The following is a 15669-nucleotide window of genomic DNA, read 5'->3' on the forward strand; positions in this document are numbered from 1 at the left end:
CCATCTCACCACACTCTGCCTTTCCATCTCACCACACTCTGCCTTTCCATCTCACCACACTCTGCCTTTCCATCTCACCACACTCTGATGACCTTACTACGTCATTAGGCCATTCAAACGACTGGAAGTCCAAAACTTTAAAAAGTATGGAAATATCCAAAAGTCCGAAGCATAATTTCAGACGAGAGGGAAACATCTCCTCATACGTCTAATTTTCCAGTCATTTAGCCAGTTATTTGAATAGTGATCAACAATGAGATATGCAGTTCTGAAACGGTTTTATAACCTGTTTGATTTTCTGTCTGTTTTATGTTTCAAGTAAGTTTTTATGATATAACATCTCCATTCTAATATTCAATAGAATGCAGAATTTGGCCTTATTAATATAACTAGATGGTTTACTGTCCATTCATCAGGTTGAAGCTCGGGCAGTAGTTGTAGATGTAATGGCACATAAAATACACATGATCATAGAACAATAGTTCTGGCAGTTGAAAGGGAAAGTCATTTCTGTTGTTATGCGAGTATGTCAAGGAAACAAAGATTTGGGAACTAAAACATTGCAAAGTATTGCACAACTTTAAAATGTCAAGCGAGCTCAGGGTAGAATAACAGAACACTCACCATTGTTATGAAACTTGAAATCTCCTACAAATTTCACGTACTCATATGTAGGGGGTTCCTTTGGGTCGATGTTTCCTCTGGCTAAATGACAGCAGAACTCAATGTGTGTCTTACCTGTAAAAAAACAAAAAAACAAATGGAAGTTAGCTGCAGTGTCCTCAACAAAACACAATGCTTTTTCCATCATCATGAATAAAAATAATAATAATAATAATAAATGCCATTTAGCAGACGCTTTTATCCAAGAAAAATAATTTACTGACAAAGCAAATGACCCATTTTTAGTGTGTATTTACACATACTCTATTGGCACTTCTTTTTCATATAAATCATCTTGAAGTCTTCATGGTGCAACATGATAAACTCGTTTCAAATAGGTTGAAATTTTATGTAAGAGCCTTGGATAAAACTCTGACAGAGTAAATCTCAGAGAAAAGAATGATGACAATAATTATTTTGCCATTACAACTTCTGCTCCTAACAACCACTGACAGCTCAGACGTTTTGGCTTTTCTCTCATGGCTGGAAATCAGCACACAGCTCCCAGTAAATGGCATTGAACCCAGCATAGTTTGTCTCAGTTGTCATGGGATGGCTCAGCAGTGTTGTTCCTACAGACGAGGCTTCACTTGGCAGGGGAATGGGACCAGTGGTGGGAGAGGAAGAGGGGGAGTATGTCACTGAGCCATCGACACACTAAAACTGTGCACTGATGATGTTCTAAATACTCCTCAATCAGACACAATATCACAGTCACACAGAATGTCTGAATACAGTCATCCCATTTTCTACAGAATCCATGGCTCCGTTTAAACGGGTTACCTTTGCGGAAGAGAATGCCTCCGTGGACTTATGTCAGAGCACTAGCTCAGACATACTGTACACACTGAGGGGACTCACTGTGTTAATGTTCTACTAATCCTCCAAAGCCAATGTGTGGCTCTTCATTACACTAAAAATAGAGCATTGTGGCATTGTCAGGAGGCTGGGAATACCAGTGGCCCTGTGCCATTCAAACTGAGATATACAGTGCATTCGGAAAGTATTCAGACCCCTTCCCTTTTTCCACATTTTGTTACGTTACAGCATTAATCTAAAACGGATTTATTAAGAAATTGTCGTCATCAATTTACCCACAATAACCCATAATATCAAAATGAAAGCTGTTTTTTTTTTAAATTTAGGAAGTGTATTACAAATTTTAAAAAACGGAAATATATTATTTACATACAGTACCAGTCAAAAGTTTGTACACACCTACTCATTTAATGTTTTTTCTGAATATTTTACTATTTTCTACATTGTAGAATAATAGTGAAGACATCAAAACTATGAAATAACACATATGGAATCATGTAGTAACCAAAAAAGTGTTAAACAAATCAAAACATTTTATATTTGAGATTCTTCAAAGTAGCCACCCTTTGCCTTGATGACAGCTTTGCACACACTTAGCATTCTCTCAACCAGCTTCATGAGGTAGTCACCTGGAATGGATGAAAGTGAACAGGTGTACCTTATTAAAAGTTAATTTGTGGAATTTCTTTCCTTCTTAATGTGTTTGAGCCAATTAGTTGTGTTGAGACAAGGTAGGGGTGGTATACAGAGATGGTACTTCACCAAATAGAGTTAAGTCCATATTATGGCAAGAACAGCTCAAATAAGCAAAGAAAAACGACAGTCCATCATTACCTTAACACATGAAGGTCAGTCAATACGGAACATTTCAAGAACTTTGAACGTTTCTTCAAGTGCAGTCGCAAGAACCATCAAGTACCATCTATGATGAAACTGGCTCTCATGAGGACTGCCACAGGAAAGGAAGACGCAGAGTTACCTCTGCTGCAGAGGATAAGTTCATTAGAATTACCAGCCTTAGATTGCAGCCCAAATAAATGTTTCACAGAGTTCAGGTAACAGACACATCTCAATATCAACTGTTCAGAGGAGACTGCGTGAATCAGGCCTTCATGATCGAATTGCTGCAGAGAAACCACTATTAAAGGACACCAATAATAAGAAGAGACTTGCTTGGGCCAAGAAACACGGGCAATGGACATTAGACTGATGTAAATCTGTCCTCTGATGAGTCCAAATTTGAGATTTTAGATTCCAAACGCTGTGTCTTTGTGAGACGCAGAGTAGATGAACGGATGATCTCTGCATGTGTGGTTGCCACTGTGAAGCATGGAGCAGAAGGTGTGATAGTTTGGGGTGCTTTGCTGGTGACACTGTCAGTGATTTATTTACAATTCAAGTCACACTTAACCAGCATGGCTACCACAGCATTCTGCAGCGATACACCATCCCATCTGGTTTGCACTTAATGGGACTTTCACGTGTTTCTCAACAGGACAACAAACCAAAACACCTCCAGCCTGTGTAAGGGCTATTTCACCAAGAAGGAGAGTGATGGAGTGCTGCATCAGATGACCTGGCCTCCAAAATCACCCAACCTCAACCCAATTGAGATAGTTTGGGATGTGTTGGACAGCAGAGTGAAGGAAATGCAGCCAACAAGTGCTCAGCATATGTGGGAACTCCTTCAAGACTGTTGGAAAAGCATTCCTCATTAACCTGGTTGAGAGAATGCCAAGAGTGTGCAAAGCTATCATCAAGGCAAAGGGTGGCTACTTTGAAGAATATGAATAATATTAAAATAATATAGAATATAAAATATATTATTAACACTTTTGGTTACTACATGATTCCATATGTGCTAATTAATAGGTCTTCACTATTATTCTACAATTTAGAAAACACAAAAAATAAAGAAAAACCCTTGAATAGGTGTGTCCAAACTTTTGACTGGTACTGTAAGTATTCAGACCCTTTGTAAACTGACTCGAACTTGAGCTCTGGTGCATCCTGTTTCCATTGATCATCCTTGAGGTGTTTCTACAACTTGACTAGAGTCCACCTGTGGTAAATTCAATTGACTGGACATGATTTGGAAAGGCACACATGGCACATGTCTATATAAGGTCCCACAGTTGACAGCGCTCGTCAGAGCAAAAACCAAGGCATGAGGTCGAAGGAATTGTCCGTAGAGCTCTGAGACAGGATTGTGTCGAGGCACAGATCTGGGGAAGGGTACCAACAATTCTGCAGCATTGAAGGTCCCCGGGAACACGGTGGCCTCCATCATTCTTAAATGGAAGAAGTTTGGAACTATCAAGACTCTTCCTAGAGCTGGCCTCCCAGGAAAACTAAGCAATCAGGGGAGAAGGGCCTTGGTCAGGGAGGTGACCAAGAACCCGATAGTCACCCTGACAGAGCTCCAGAGTTCCTCTGTGGAGATGGGAGAAACTTCCAGAAGGACAACCATCTCTGAGGCACTCCACCAATCAGGCCTTTATGGTAGAGTGTCCAGACGGGAGCCAGTCCTCAGTAAAAGGCACATAATAGCCTGCTTGGAGTTTGCCAAAAGGCACTGAAAAACATCCCCACAGCATGATGCTGCCACCACCCTGCTTCCTTGTAGGGATGGTGCCAAGATTTAACTATTTGACCTGAATGCCAAGCGTCACGTCTGGTGTAAACCTGGCACCATCCCTACGGTGAAGCATGGTGGCAGCATCATGCTGTGGGGAGGTTATTCAGAGGCATGGACTGAGATACTAGTCAGGATCAAGGGAAAGTTTAATGGAGCAAAGTACAGAGATCCTTGATGAAAACCTGCTCCAGAGTGCTCAGGACCTCACACTGGGGCAAAGGTTCACCTTCCAACAGGACAACAACCCTAAGCACACCGCCAAGACAACGAAGGAGTGGCTTTGGGACAATTCTCTGAATGTCCTTGAGTGTTCCAGCCAGAGCCCGGACTTGAACCCGATCTAACATCTCCGGAGAGACCTGAAAAAAGCTGGGCAGCGACGCTCCCCATCCAACCTGACAGAACTCGAGAGGATCTGCAGAGAAGAATGGGAGAAACTCCCCAAATACAGGTGTGCCAAGCTTAGCCAAGAAGACTTGAGGCTGTAATTGCTGCAAAAGGTGGTTCAACAAAGTACTGAGTTAAGGGTCTGAATACTTATGTAAATGATATAATTCAGATTTGTATTTTTAATACATTTGCAAACATCTGTATAGAATGACACACACATTTGGGATTTAAAGTGCAAAGGAAAAAGGTTCCTTATTAAACCAAGAATGATATCATCACTCCATTATTACATATACGTATCTAACGGGATTAAATTAAGTAAAATGCTTCCTCTGTGGTACCATAAGCTCTGAGTCAAGTATTTGAGTTCACTTATCCAAGAGTAGCTAGACGTTCATAAGTACCTGAGAGCTCCTTTGTCCTCAGGTGGGAGTGCAGTGCACATAATGTATGTATTAGTGATGAACACTCAACTCAGCGCAACAAACATTCCCATAGCTATTCTTCAACAGAATGATAGTAGCACATTAACCAAGAAGATAGCTGACTTCCAAAACAATTTGTGTGTTGAGCAGGAGAAGCAGTATTTTTTTTTAACAGAAGAAAGGAGATGAAAGATAAATGTAGGAATTGACTGTTAATGAGGCTAGGAGAAAATTATGATTATTCCAGACACAGTAGCGTCTACAATAGTTTTCTATGCTTTGTATTCCTATAGTTCTAAACATAGACCTAGATGATTCCAAATCAGTCTCTTTCTCAGAAGAGAACAATTGTAGCATGGGATTAAGATCAGTGTCTCGAGCCCTAGATACAGTATTACTGAAGCTACAGTGATTAAAACTCCTAACCACACTGCTAGGCTAACTACTATTATTAGCTAAAGGACTAATCATAGGACCACAGTGTCCAGCAATCCAATAAACTGGCAGCACCAAACATGGCAACCTGCCCTATATTCACGGTCAATTCAGTATCAGGACTGCAGAGCAGAGGTGTGAGGTTCAGTACAGTAGAGTGTGAATTCCTAACACACAGAGGAATTAGTCATGTAAATACAATAGAACTGGATGAATGCCTACAGGAGAGATTTAACACTTTGTCAAACAGAATTTTTCCCAAAGCTGGCATAAAATCGCTGTTTGTTTTGAAGGCTGTGGCGTGTGACTGTTGGGCCACTGCAAAATTTGATGTATAATTCATGGGGATATCGCTCATAAAAGTGAAATAGCCAACATCAAAAGAAATAAAAGGTCACCACAGCCCTGTTCATTGCTGTAGTGCATTAAATTAAGCAAAACAAAGCACGGCTACAGGACAAAATAGGAGGCTGGTACAAATGCTTATGAATAATTGTTCTGCAACATAATGCCAATAAGAAAAACAAATCATTACTAACTTTCATTCAGTGACCCTAGTTTAGACCTGTGGATGAGCAACAATATAATTAAAGTATAAATGTTGGTTAAATGCCACCCATAATATTTATGTAAAATCTCATTAATATGGTGATGGACTCTCTGATTATACAGCACAGATGAATTGGATTCTTGGTGTCATCACCAAGAGTGATGCCCACCTATAATTTGGCCCAAACAACTACCTCTTTCCCTACTGTATTTATTTATTTATTTATTTGCTCCTTTGCACCCCATTCTTTTTATTTCTACTTTGCACATTCTTCCACTGCAAATCTACCATTCCAGTGTTTTACTTGCTATATTGTATTTACTTTGCCACCATGGCCTTTTTTTTGCCTTTACCTCCCTTATCTCACCTCATTTGCTCACATCGTATATAGACTTGTTTCTACTGTATTATTGACTGTATGTTTGTTTTACTCCATGTGTAACTCTGTATCGTTGTATGTGTCGAACTGCTTTGCTTTATCTTGGCCAGGTTGCAATTGTAAATGAGAACTTGTTCTCAACTTGCCTACCTGGTTAAATAAAGGTGCATTTATTTTGATTTTTTATAAAAGAGTCCAAGACACTCGGAGATAGTTAAGAACATTTCAAACGTCTCATCAAACAACACTATTGTGAAATACACAGACATCTCTATCCAGACATCTCCTAAGCTAAGCATCCCTGGTGATGCCAGAGCTGGAGATCGACCCAGTACTGATTGACTGAGAAGGAAAAATGGGTTCAGACCTGAAGAAGTGAAGAGGAAAGATGGGTTCAGTACTAATAAGGAAAGATGGGTTCAGTACTCAGGGAGTGTAGAGGAAATATTGGTTCAGTACTGAGGGAGTGAAGAAGAAATATGGGTTCAGTACTGAGAAAGAAAGATGGGTTTAGTACTGAAGGAGAAAAGAGGAAAGATGGGTTCAGTACTAAGAAGGAAAGATGGGTTCAGTACTGAGGGAGTGAAGAGGAAAGATGGGTTCAGTACTGAGGGAGTGAAGAGGAAATATGGGTTCAGTACTGAGGGAGTGAAGAGGAAATATGGGTTCAGTACTGAGAAAGAAAGATGGGTTCGGTACTGAGGGATTGAAGAGGAAAGATGGGTTCAGTACTAAGAAGGAAAGATGGGTTCAGTACTGAGGGAGTGAAGAGGAAATATGGGTTCAGTACTGAGGGAGTGAAGAGGAGGACTAAATACTCACTGTCTAGGAAGTCAGCAGAGATGGGGTCAGTCATCAGCATGTGGGATGATAGCAGCTTATAGACCTCCCCATGCTCACGCTCAGGGAGAAAGTTCAAGATATTTTGGTCCACCATATCTGACTGATACAAAAGGATAAAAGGTGGGAACGTCAGTGTCTATGGCCCATCATTGTCCATGCACATGTTATATCACAGTCAAATTATAAGGTACGGTATTACATACCATAGTTAGTGTCCCAATTGCAATTATGTATACACTGATTTGAATTAGTATATTTAGATCATAATTGGAAGCTAAAGTAATTTTTTGTTGGTACTTTTTTTACCCCTTTTTTCTCCCTAATTGGTAGTTACAGTCTTGTCCCATCGCGGCAACTCCAGCATGGCCTCAGGAGAGTCGAAGGTCGAGAGCCGTGCGTCCTCCGAAACACCAGCCCGCCAAGCCGCTTTGCATCTTGACACACTGTTCACTTAACCCGGATGCCAGCCGCACCAATGTGTCGGAGGAAACACCGTACAGCTGGCGACGAAGTCAGCGTTCATGCGCCCGGCCGCCACAAGGAGTCGCTAGAGAGCAATGGGACAAGGACATCCCAGCCGGCCAAACCCTTCCCTAACCCGGATGACGCTGGGCCAATTGTGCGCCGTCTCATGGGTCTCACGGTCACGGCCGGCTGCGACACAGCTCGGGATCGAACCCAGATCTGTAGTAACGCCTCTAGTACTGCGATGCAGTGCCTTAGACCATTGCGCTACCCGGGAGGCCTTGGAAGCTTAACGTTTAACGCATGATACAATCAGAAACATGGTGGTTGCAAGATTTAATCTATATCCTTGTTTACTGTGCAGCTATTTTAATATACAGTGGGGAGAACAAGTATTTGATACACTGCCGATTTTGCAGGTTTTCCAACTTACAAAGCACGTAGAGGTCTGTCATTTTTATCATAGGTACACTTCAACTGTGAGAGAAAATCACATTGTATGATTTTTCAGTAATTAATTTGCATTTTTTTGTATGACATAAGTATTTGATACATCAGAAAAGCAGAACTTAATATTTGGTACAGAAAACTTTGTTTGCAATTACAGAGATCATACGTTTCCTGTAGTTCTTGACCAGGATTGCACACACTGCAGCAGGGATTTTGTCCCACTCCTACATACAGACCTTCTCCAGATCCTTCAGGTTTCGGGGCTGTTGCTGGGCAATACGGACTTTCAGCTCCCTCCAAAGATGTTCTATTGGGTTCAGGTCTGGAGACTGGCTAGGCCACTCCAGGACCTTCTTACGGAGCCACTCCTTAGTTGCCCTGGCTGTGTGTTTCGGGTCGTTTTCATGCTGGAAGACCCAGCCACGACCCATCTTCAATGCTCTTACTGAGGGAAGGAGGTTGTTGGCCAAGATCTCGCGATACATGGCCCCATCCATCCTCCCCTCAATACGGTGCAGTCGTCCTGTCCCCTTTGCAGAAAAGCATCCCCAAAAACTGATGTTTCCACCTCCATGCTTCACGGTTGGTATGGTGTTCTGGGGTTGTACTCATCCTTCTTTTTCCTACAAACATGGCGAGTGGACTTCAGACCAAAAAGCTCTCTTTTTGTCTCATCAGACCACATGACCTTCTCCCAATCCTCCTCTGGGTCATCCAGATGGTCATTGGCAAACTTCAGACGGGCATGTGCTGGCTTGAGTAGGGGGACCTTGCGTGCTCTGCAGGATTTTAATCCATGACGGCGTAGTGTTACTAATGGTTCTTTGAGACTGTGGTCCCAGCTCTCTTCAGGTCATTGACCAGGTCCTGCCGTGTAGTTCTGGGCTGATCCCTCACCTTCCTCATGATCATTGATGCCCCACAAGGTGAGATCTTGCATGGATACCCAGACCGAGGGTGATTGACCGTCATCTTGAACTTCTTCCATTTTCTAATAATTGCGCCAACAGTTGTTGCCTTCTCACCAAACTGCTTGCCTATTGTCCTGTAGCCCATCCCAGCCTTGTGCAGGTCTACAATTTTATCCCTGATGTCCTTACACAGCTCTCTGGTCTTGGCCATTGTGGAGAGGTTGGAGTCTGTTTGATTGAGTGTGTGGACAGGTGTCTTTTATACAGGTAACGAGTTCAAACAGGTGCAGTTAATACAGGTAATGAGTGGAGAACAGGAGGGCTTCTTAAAGAGAAACTGACAGGTCTGTGAGAGCCGGAATTCTTACTGGTTGGTAGGTGATCAAATACTTATGTCATGCAATAAAATGCAAATTAATTACTTAAAAATCATACAATGTGATTTTCTGGATTTTTGGCGTCTCTCATAGTTGAAGTGTACCCATGATAAAAATTACAGACATCTACATGCTTTGTAAGTAGGAAAACGTGCAAAATCGGCAGTGTATCAAATACTTATTCTCCCCACTGTACATGAATATTAAGTTACAAAGAACAATGCTGTTACGAGCTAGATCAGCCGAACTCTCACTCACCGGTAAATGGGCAATGAGTGAAGACACGCTGTCGGACACATATATAATGTTTCCATCTGTAGTTAGTGCTATGAGGAAACCGTCTAAAGCCTGTGGAAGGAAAACAAAGTGATTATTCTAATATCAGCAACTATAATTGTTCTGTGCTACATTTGTTTCAGAGGTGCATCATGGGTAATGCTGGTGCTGGCGTACAGCGGTTCATCAGGATGTCAAAATACAGTATTCCTTCCAGTACAAGTGAAGGATGTCCTTTGGCTTCATTTAATATCTGAGGAGATTAACGTGGTGCTAAGCTGATTTTACCTCCAGCATCAACTGGGTGAACTCCTCATTACTGAGGAACGAAGGCTTCCAGTCCTGCCGGATCTCACACGACTCGGTCTGTGCTGTGATTTCTGAAACAGAGGATAAGGCCAAGTATAGGGGTTAGATAAATCTGTGAGCACTACACTACTGCTGTCCCCGACAAAAATAAATCTTGGTCGACCAAGAGTCATCTGTTCTTTCAACCAATCGATTTGTTGATATTTAAAAATGTGTATTTTTCGACACATCCTATGTGTTTTAATCAAATCAACTATATGCACTGAGCTTGTCTGATACTTTAAGTGAACTGTTGATTAAATAATTAAGACACACTCGTGACTAGAGGGAGTTTGACTGCAATTGATTTGAATGTGCCGGGCCTGGCTCAGACTTGCTGAGCCATGTTAAAAAAAACTGTGAGTGACTGTGTGACTAGCACCTATTGTCTCTTTCTCCTCCCTGCTGAAGCGACCACCACAGAACATCAACAGTGTGTATCACACTGTTCGTGTTGCTGAAGCTGCAACATAATTACATCCATTTCTGACTGAAAAGTTATGTTACCAAAATCTCTCATTGGTTTAGGAAAAACATTCCCTATTCCCCCAACCGTTGCTCTCTTTACGTGACACATGTACGCATCACATGCACGTAACCAATAGGACCTGGCCTATAACATATCATAATCACATCAATAAATTGGTTAATACACAACTCTGAACACAGTAATAAGTGACAGCAAATCAGATGCAGAGGACGTGACAAATAAACTTTAATTGGGGGAATGTTTACTGGTTGCTCAGGAGGAAGTCTGAAGAGTGGAATACATTTGACTAGTTGTGGAAAATACTGGAGATCAAGAAAAAGAAGCTAAGGAGCAAGTGCCACATGCATATTATGTTTGCCAAACAGTATCTATTAGATGACAACATCATTTTTCTGACTGTTTGGAACAATGTAAACATCACTGAATAAATAAGCGTACCAGAGGGTCTGTTGTAATTTTGTTTTGTAAAGCCTTTATTACAGCAAAGACTAAAAACAGTCGCATTCATTTGTGAATGCAATTTTCGAATTGGAAAGGTTTAGGCCTATTTATTGTTTACGTTATGTTTATTGTTTACGTTACGTTACGTTATTAATTATGTTATGTCGCTTTGTTATTTTATTTTAAAACTAAAATGCTTGATTGCATTTCATATCATGAATGACTCCTATGCTGGGTGATGACATTAACAAATAAATTATTGATTGATACAGTAGCCTATAAAAGTATTGAAATATAGGCCTAAGTGAGTTAAGCTACTAAGACTAAACAGGATGAGCTCTTAGGCTTATAGCTCGATGATGGTATACAAGGCTGCTATACGAAGCCTACTAATGATAATAACATGACTTATTATTATAAAAATGATGATCATAATAATAATAGTAATAACAACAAGAAGGGCATCAAGGAAAAAGGAGGATTATTATTATAAATATAATTATTCTGACAATTTGGAAGAGTGTAAACAACAGCAAATAAATTAGAAATAATACCAGAGAGGCTGGTCTAACAAAAAAAGTGTAAAGCCTTTATTACAGCATAGCAGACATTAAAAACTGCCACATTTGTGAAATTGTTTATCTGACATGTTGTGGTTGCTTGAGGATTGGTGATCAGTAGGTTATTAAACAAACACTCACAGGCAACAGAAGCAGCATCGGTCTTATTTCTGTAGATATACAGTTCATTTGGAAATTATTCAGACCTGTCACGCCTTGGTCTTAGTATTTTGTGTTTTCTTTCTTTATTTGGTCAGGCCAGGGTGTGACATGGGTTATTGTGGTGTGTTTTTGTCTTAGGGGTTTGTGGGGTGTCTACGTAGTCTATGGCTGCCTGAGGCGGTTCTCAATCAGAGTCAGGTGATTATCGTTGTCTCTGATTGGGAACCATATTTAGGCAGAGTGTTTCGTGGGTGATTGTTCCTGTCTTTGTGTTTGCACCAGATAGGGCTGTTTCGGTTTTCATTATTACATTTCATTATTTTTGTAGTTTCTGCTGTATGGTTTTTCCTTCATTAAATATATCATGAATCATCATCACGCTGCATTTTGCTTCGTCAGAGGAGGAGATAGAAGAGAGCCGTTACAAGACCCTTTGACTTTTTCCACATTTTGTTATGTTACAGCCTTATTCTAAAATAGATTAAATCATTGTTTTCCCCACATCAACAATCTACACACAATACCCCATAATGACAAAGCAAAAGTTTTATTTATTTATTGCAAATGTAATAAAAAATAATAAAGGGAAATATCACATTTACATAAGTATTCAGACCTTTTACTCAGTGCTTTTTTGAAGCACCTTTGGCAGTGATTACAGCCTTGAGTCTTCTTGGGTATGATGCTACAAGCTTGACGGCACACATGTATTTGGGGAGTTTCTCCCATTCTTCTCTGCAGATCCTCTCTGTCAGGTTGGATGGGGAGCGTCGCTGCACAGCTATTTTGAAGCCACTACTGTGTTGTCTTGGCTGTGTGCTTAGGATCGTTGTACTTGGCCGTTAATCTTTCCCTCAATCCTGACTTGTCTCCCAGTCCCTGCCACTGAAAATCATGTCCAATTATTGAATTTACCACAGGTGGAATCCAATCAATGATGATCAGGTGAATCCTGTTTTCATTGAGCTCAATTTCGAGTCTCATAGCAAAGGGTTTGAATACTTATGCAAATAAGGTATTTTTGTAACAAACAAAAAAATATATATGTTTTCGCTTTGTCCTTATGGTGAATTGTGTGTAGAGTGATGAGGAACATTTTCTATTTCATGAATTTTAGAATAAGGCTGTAGAGTAACAAAATGTGTAAAAAGTCAAGGGGTCTGAATACTTTCCGAATGCACTGTTTATGGATGATATATAAAGCCAGGCACATTTAACAGTTACTGTAGGCTATTGATTACAGACCAAATTAAGTTGGGGTTTCCTCTCTCATAATTTTTCTTAGACAATTACGGCAAGGGCTGTTTTCTCGTCTCCTAACTCCGGTGTCTTGTACACCATGATCAAAAAAACATTTTTCGCTACTGCTCAACTAAAGAAATCATGGTCGACCAACAGCCTATCGACCAAACAATCGGCCAGTCGACTAAACACACCAACATCCAGGGGACCATCGCTGCCAAATCGGCTAGTAGTGGAAGGATCCTAATGAATACCTCTGAATAGACCCAAATGATCAATCTCTCAGATAAAATAGGAGAAGCATAACAGAAGTGGAAGAGCGGTTAAGAAATATCCCAGATCGGGACTGTTTCTGTCTAAAAGCCATCTCGTAAACACTGACAGCTGTGACCTTGATTCTGACAGGAGACTGACAGGCTGACTACACTGCTCGCGTCACGTGAGAAATTTATATTATTCAATTATTGTACCCACGCGCGCGCCAATGAGCATCTGCGTTGCCAAGGGCTAAAATAGAAATCAGTTCTATTTGTGACGCAGATCGCGCTGCAAGTCCTGCCTCTCCCATCTCCTCATTAGTTTACAGAAGCAGGTACCCATGTGTCATCTCCTCATTGGTTATACCCACGTGGGTGACTGAAAGACAAACAAGGTCGGTGGCGGTAATGCACCTAATTTATGAAAGTTGCCAATCACAATATAAAGTCAAGAGAAGAAAAGGCCTGGAAGGAGGAAAGATGACTAGAAACAATTCGGTTGACCGTTTTATGTGTGGATTAATTGGCGGAGTAGAGGATCTTGTGCATTTCAGGTAAAATAACAACTCTATGTTTATATCCCAGGACAAATTAGCTAGCAACAGCAAGCTAGCTAAATATGCCAAATTAGCTAGCAAGCGCAAGCGAGCTAGCTAATTTGCCATAAATGTTTAACGCTTTTCGACCTGTCCCCAAATTAATTTAATTGGTTCAGTTTGTTTTGATATTTTAACCTGCGTGTCGCGTTTGGTGTGGGGGGCCAAAATACATTAATGCACGATGGCGCACTCGCACAGCCGGTTTGGGTTCCATGTGAGTTGAAGTTCTGTCTGTCTGGGCCAAGCTTTGTAGGGAAGTGGAGAACTCCTCTCTTTGCTCTATGTTCCTGTCCAAACAAATACTATACTAGACAGCTAATGCCCTCCACCCTCCTAGTTCCTTCCTTCTTTTCCCACCCGTTCTGGGAGCAGTGATGTTCTTTATGTAGGGCAGGACACAAGTGCCACATGCACATGCATTTTACATTTGAGTCACTTAGCAGACAGACGCTCTTATCCAGAGCGACTTACAGCTAGTGCATTCATCTTAAGATAGGTGGGACAACCACATATCACAGTAAGTACATTTTTCCTCAATAAAGTAGCTGTCAGCAAAGTCAGCTTTTAGGAAAAGACAAGTTCAAGTGTTGATGTTTTTTGGTTGTTTTTTAGACGCCACACACACAGGTCAGCAGCTGGCCAACGTCAATGTGATGAATGACGCAGTCGACTACATTACACATTCCTACCTTTCTGTGTGTGCAGGAAGTTGATCGTTCTCTGCAGTATGGTGGACTTGTCCATCTTGCGCGGATGACCTTGGCCCTGTAGCATGGTGCACAGCTCCTTGATGAGCACATTGAATTGGTCTCTTCTTTTCTTTTCCGATTTGTTACGAGATGCCCTTTAATAGATAACATGATAAATGTACAGGATTACATTTCTCACCCTTTACACTGAGCGTAAAAAACATTAGGAACACCTTCCTACTATTGAGTTTCAGACCCTTTTGCCCTCAGAACAGCCTAAATTCATCAGGCAAGGTGTCGAAAGCATTCCACAGGGATGCTGGCCCATGTTGACTCCAATGCTTCCCACAGTTGTGTCAAGTTGGTTGGATGTGCTTTGGTGGTAGATAATTCTTGATACACAAGGGAAACTGTTGAGCGTGAAAAACCCAGCAGCGTTGCAGTTCTTGACACACTCAAACCGGTGCGCCTGGCACCTACTACCATACCCCGTTCAAAGGCACTTAAATATTTTGTCTTGCCCATTCACCCTCTGAATGGCACATACACAATCCATGTCTCAATTGTCTCAAAGCATAAAAATCCTTGTTTAACCTGTCTCATCATCTTCATCTATGACTTACCTAGTTAAATAAAGGTTAAATTAAATTTAAATTAAATTAAAATCTACACTGACTAAAGTGGATTTAACAGGTGACGTCAATAAGTGATCATAGCTTTCACCTGGATTCACCTGGCCAGTCCATCATGGAAAGAGCAAGTATTCCTAATGTTTTGTACACTCATTGTAATTTAAAACGTGGAACATATACACTTTATAAATGATTTATAAAGAAGTGCATTTGAGGACAGATGCTAATGCACAATAGATGTGGTGGAAGATGCGAGCTCAACGATTCTACATACAGCTTCTTATTTATTAAACACACTCAACCTAAAAAGTGACAGCTGCAAATAAATAACCACCATCACAATTCACTCATTCCTCAGCCACCATAAAACAGCTTGCAGGATGCTAAGAGAAGGATGACAGTCTAGTGAAATATCCCTTCTGATATCACAAGCAAACGTTTCTGAAGATTCATCCCATATAGACTTATTTTTTTTATGGAAAACACTTTGATATCAACAGCATAGCATGTACAAAATCTACCATTAAAACAAACAAACATATATTTTTTTGTGCTTGTAGTTTTTGCTGCCATTCTCCCCACACAAACCTTCGACAAATCTGACCCCAGCTGAACCCACCAAAAAACT

At 40.9% G+C, this 15669-nt stretch overlaps 1 protein-coding gene across 4 annotated transcripts in view; it reads right to left on the reverse strand.

The window, feature by feature from the left end:
- The window catches only part of LOC118391805 (neuronal PAS domain-containing protein 2), a 78522-nt gene that overhangs the window by 27047 nt on the left and 35806 nt on the right, over positions 1-15669 (reverse strand). For all 4 annotated transcript variants that reach the window (XM_052511031.1, XM_052511030.1, XM_052511032.1 and 1 more), the window contains 5 exons: positions 14410-14564; positions 9910-10001; positions 9604-9693; positions 7122-7242; positions 625-738 (listed from right to left, as the gene is read on the reverse strand). In XM_052511031.1, the coding sequence (XP_052366991.1) occupies positions 625-738; positions 7122-7242; positions 9604-9693; positions 9910-10001; positions 14410-14564 (572 nt within the window). The remainder of the gene's footprint in view (positions 1-624; positions 739-7121; positions 7243-9603; positions 9694-9909; positions 10002-14409; positions 14565-15669) is intronic.

This window comes from Oncorhynchus keta, unplaced genomic scaffold, assembly GCF_023373465.1.
Source record: "Oncorhynchus keta strain PuntledgeMale-10-30-2019 unplaced genomic scaffold, Oket_V2 Un_contig_6244_pilon_pilon, whole genome shotgun sequence".
NCBI lineage: Eukaryota > Metazoa > Chordata > Actinopteri > Salmoniformes > Salmonidae > Oncorhynchus > Oncorhynchus keta.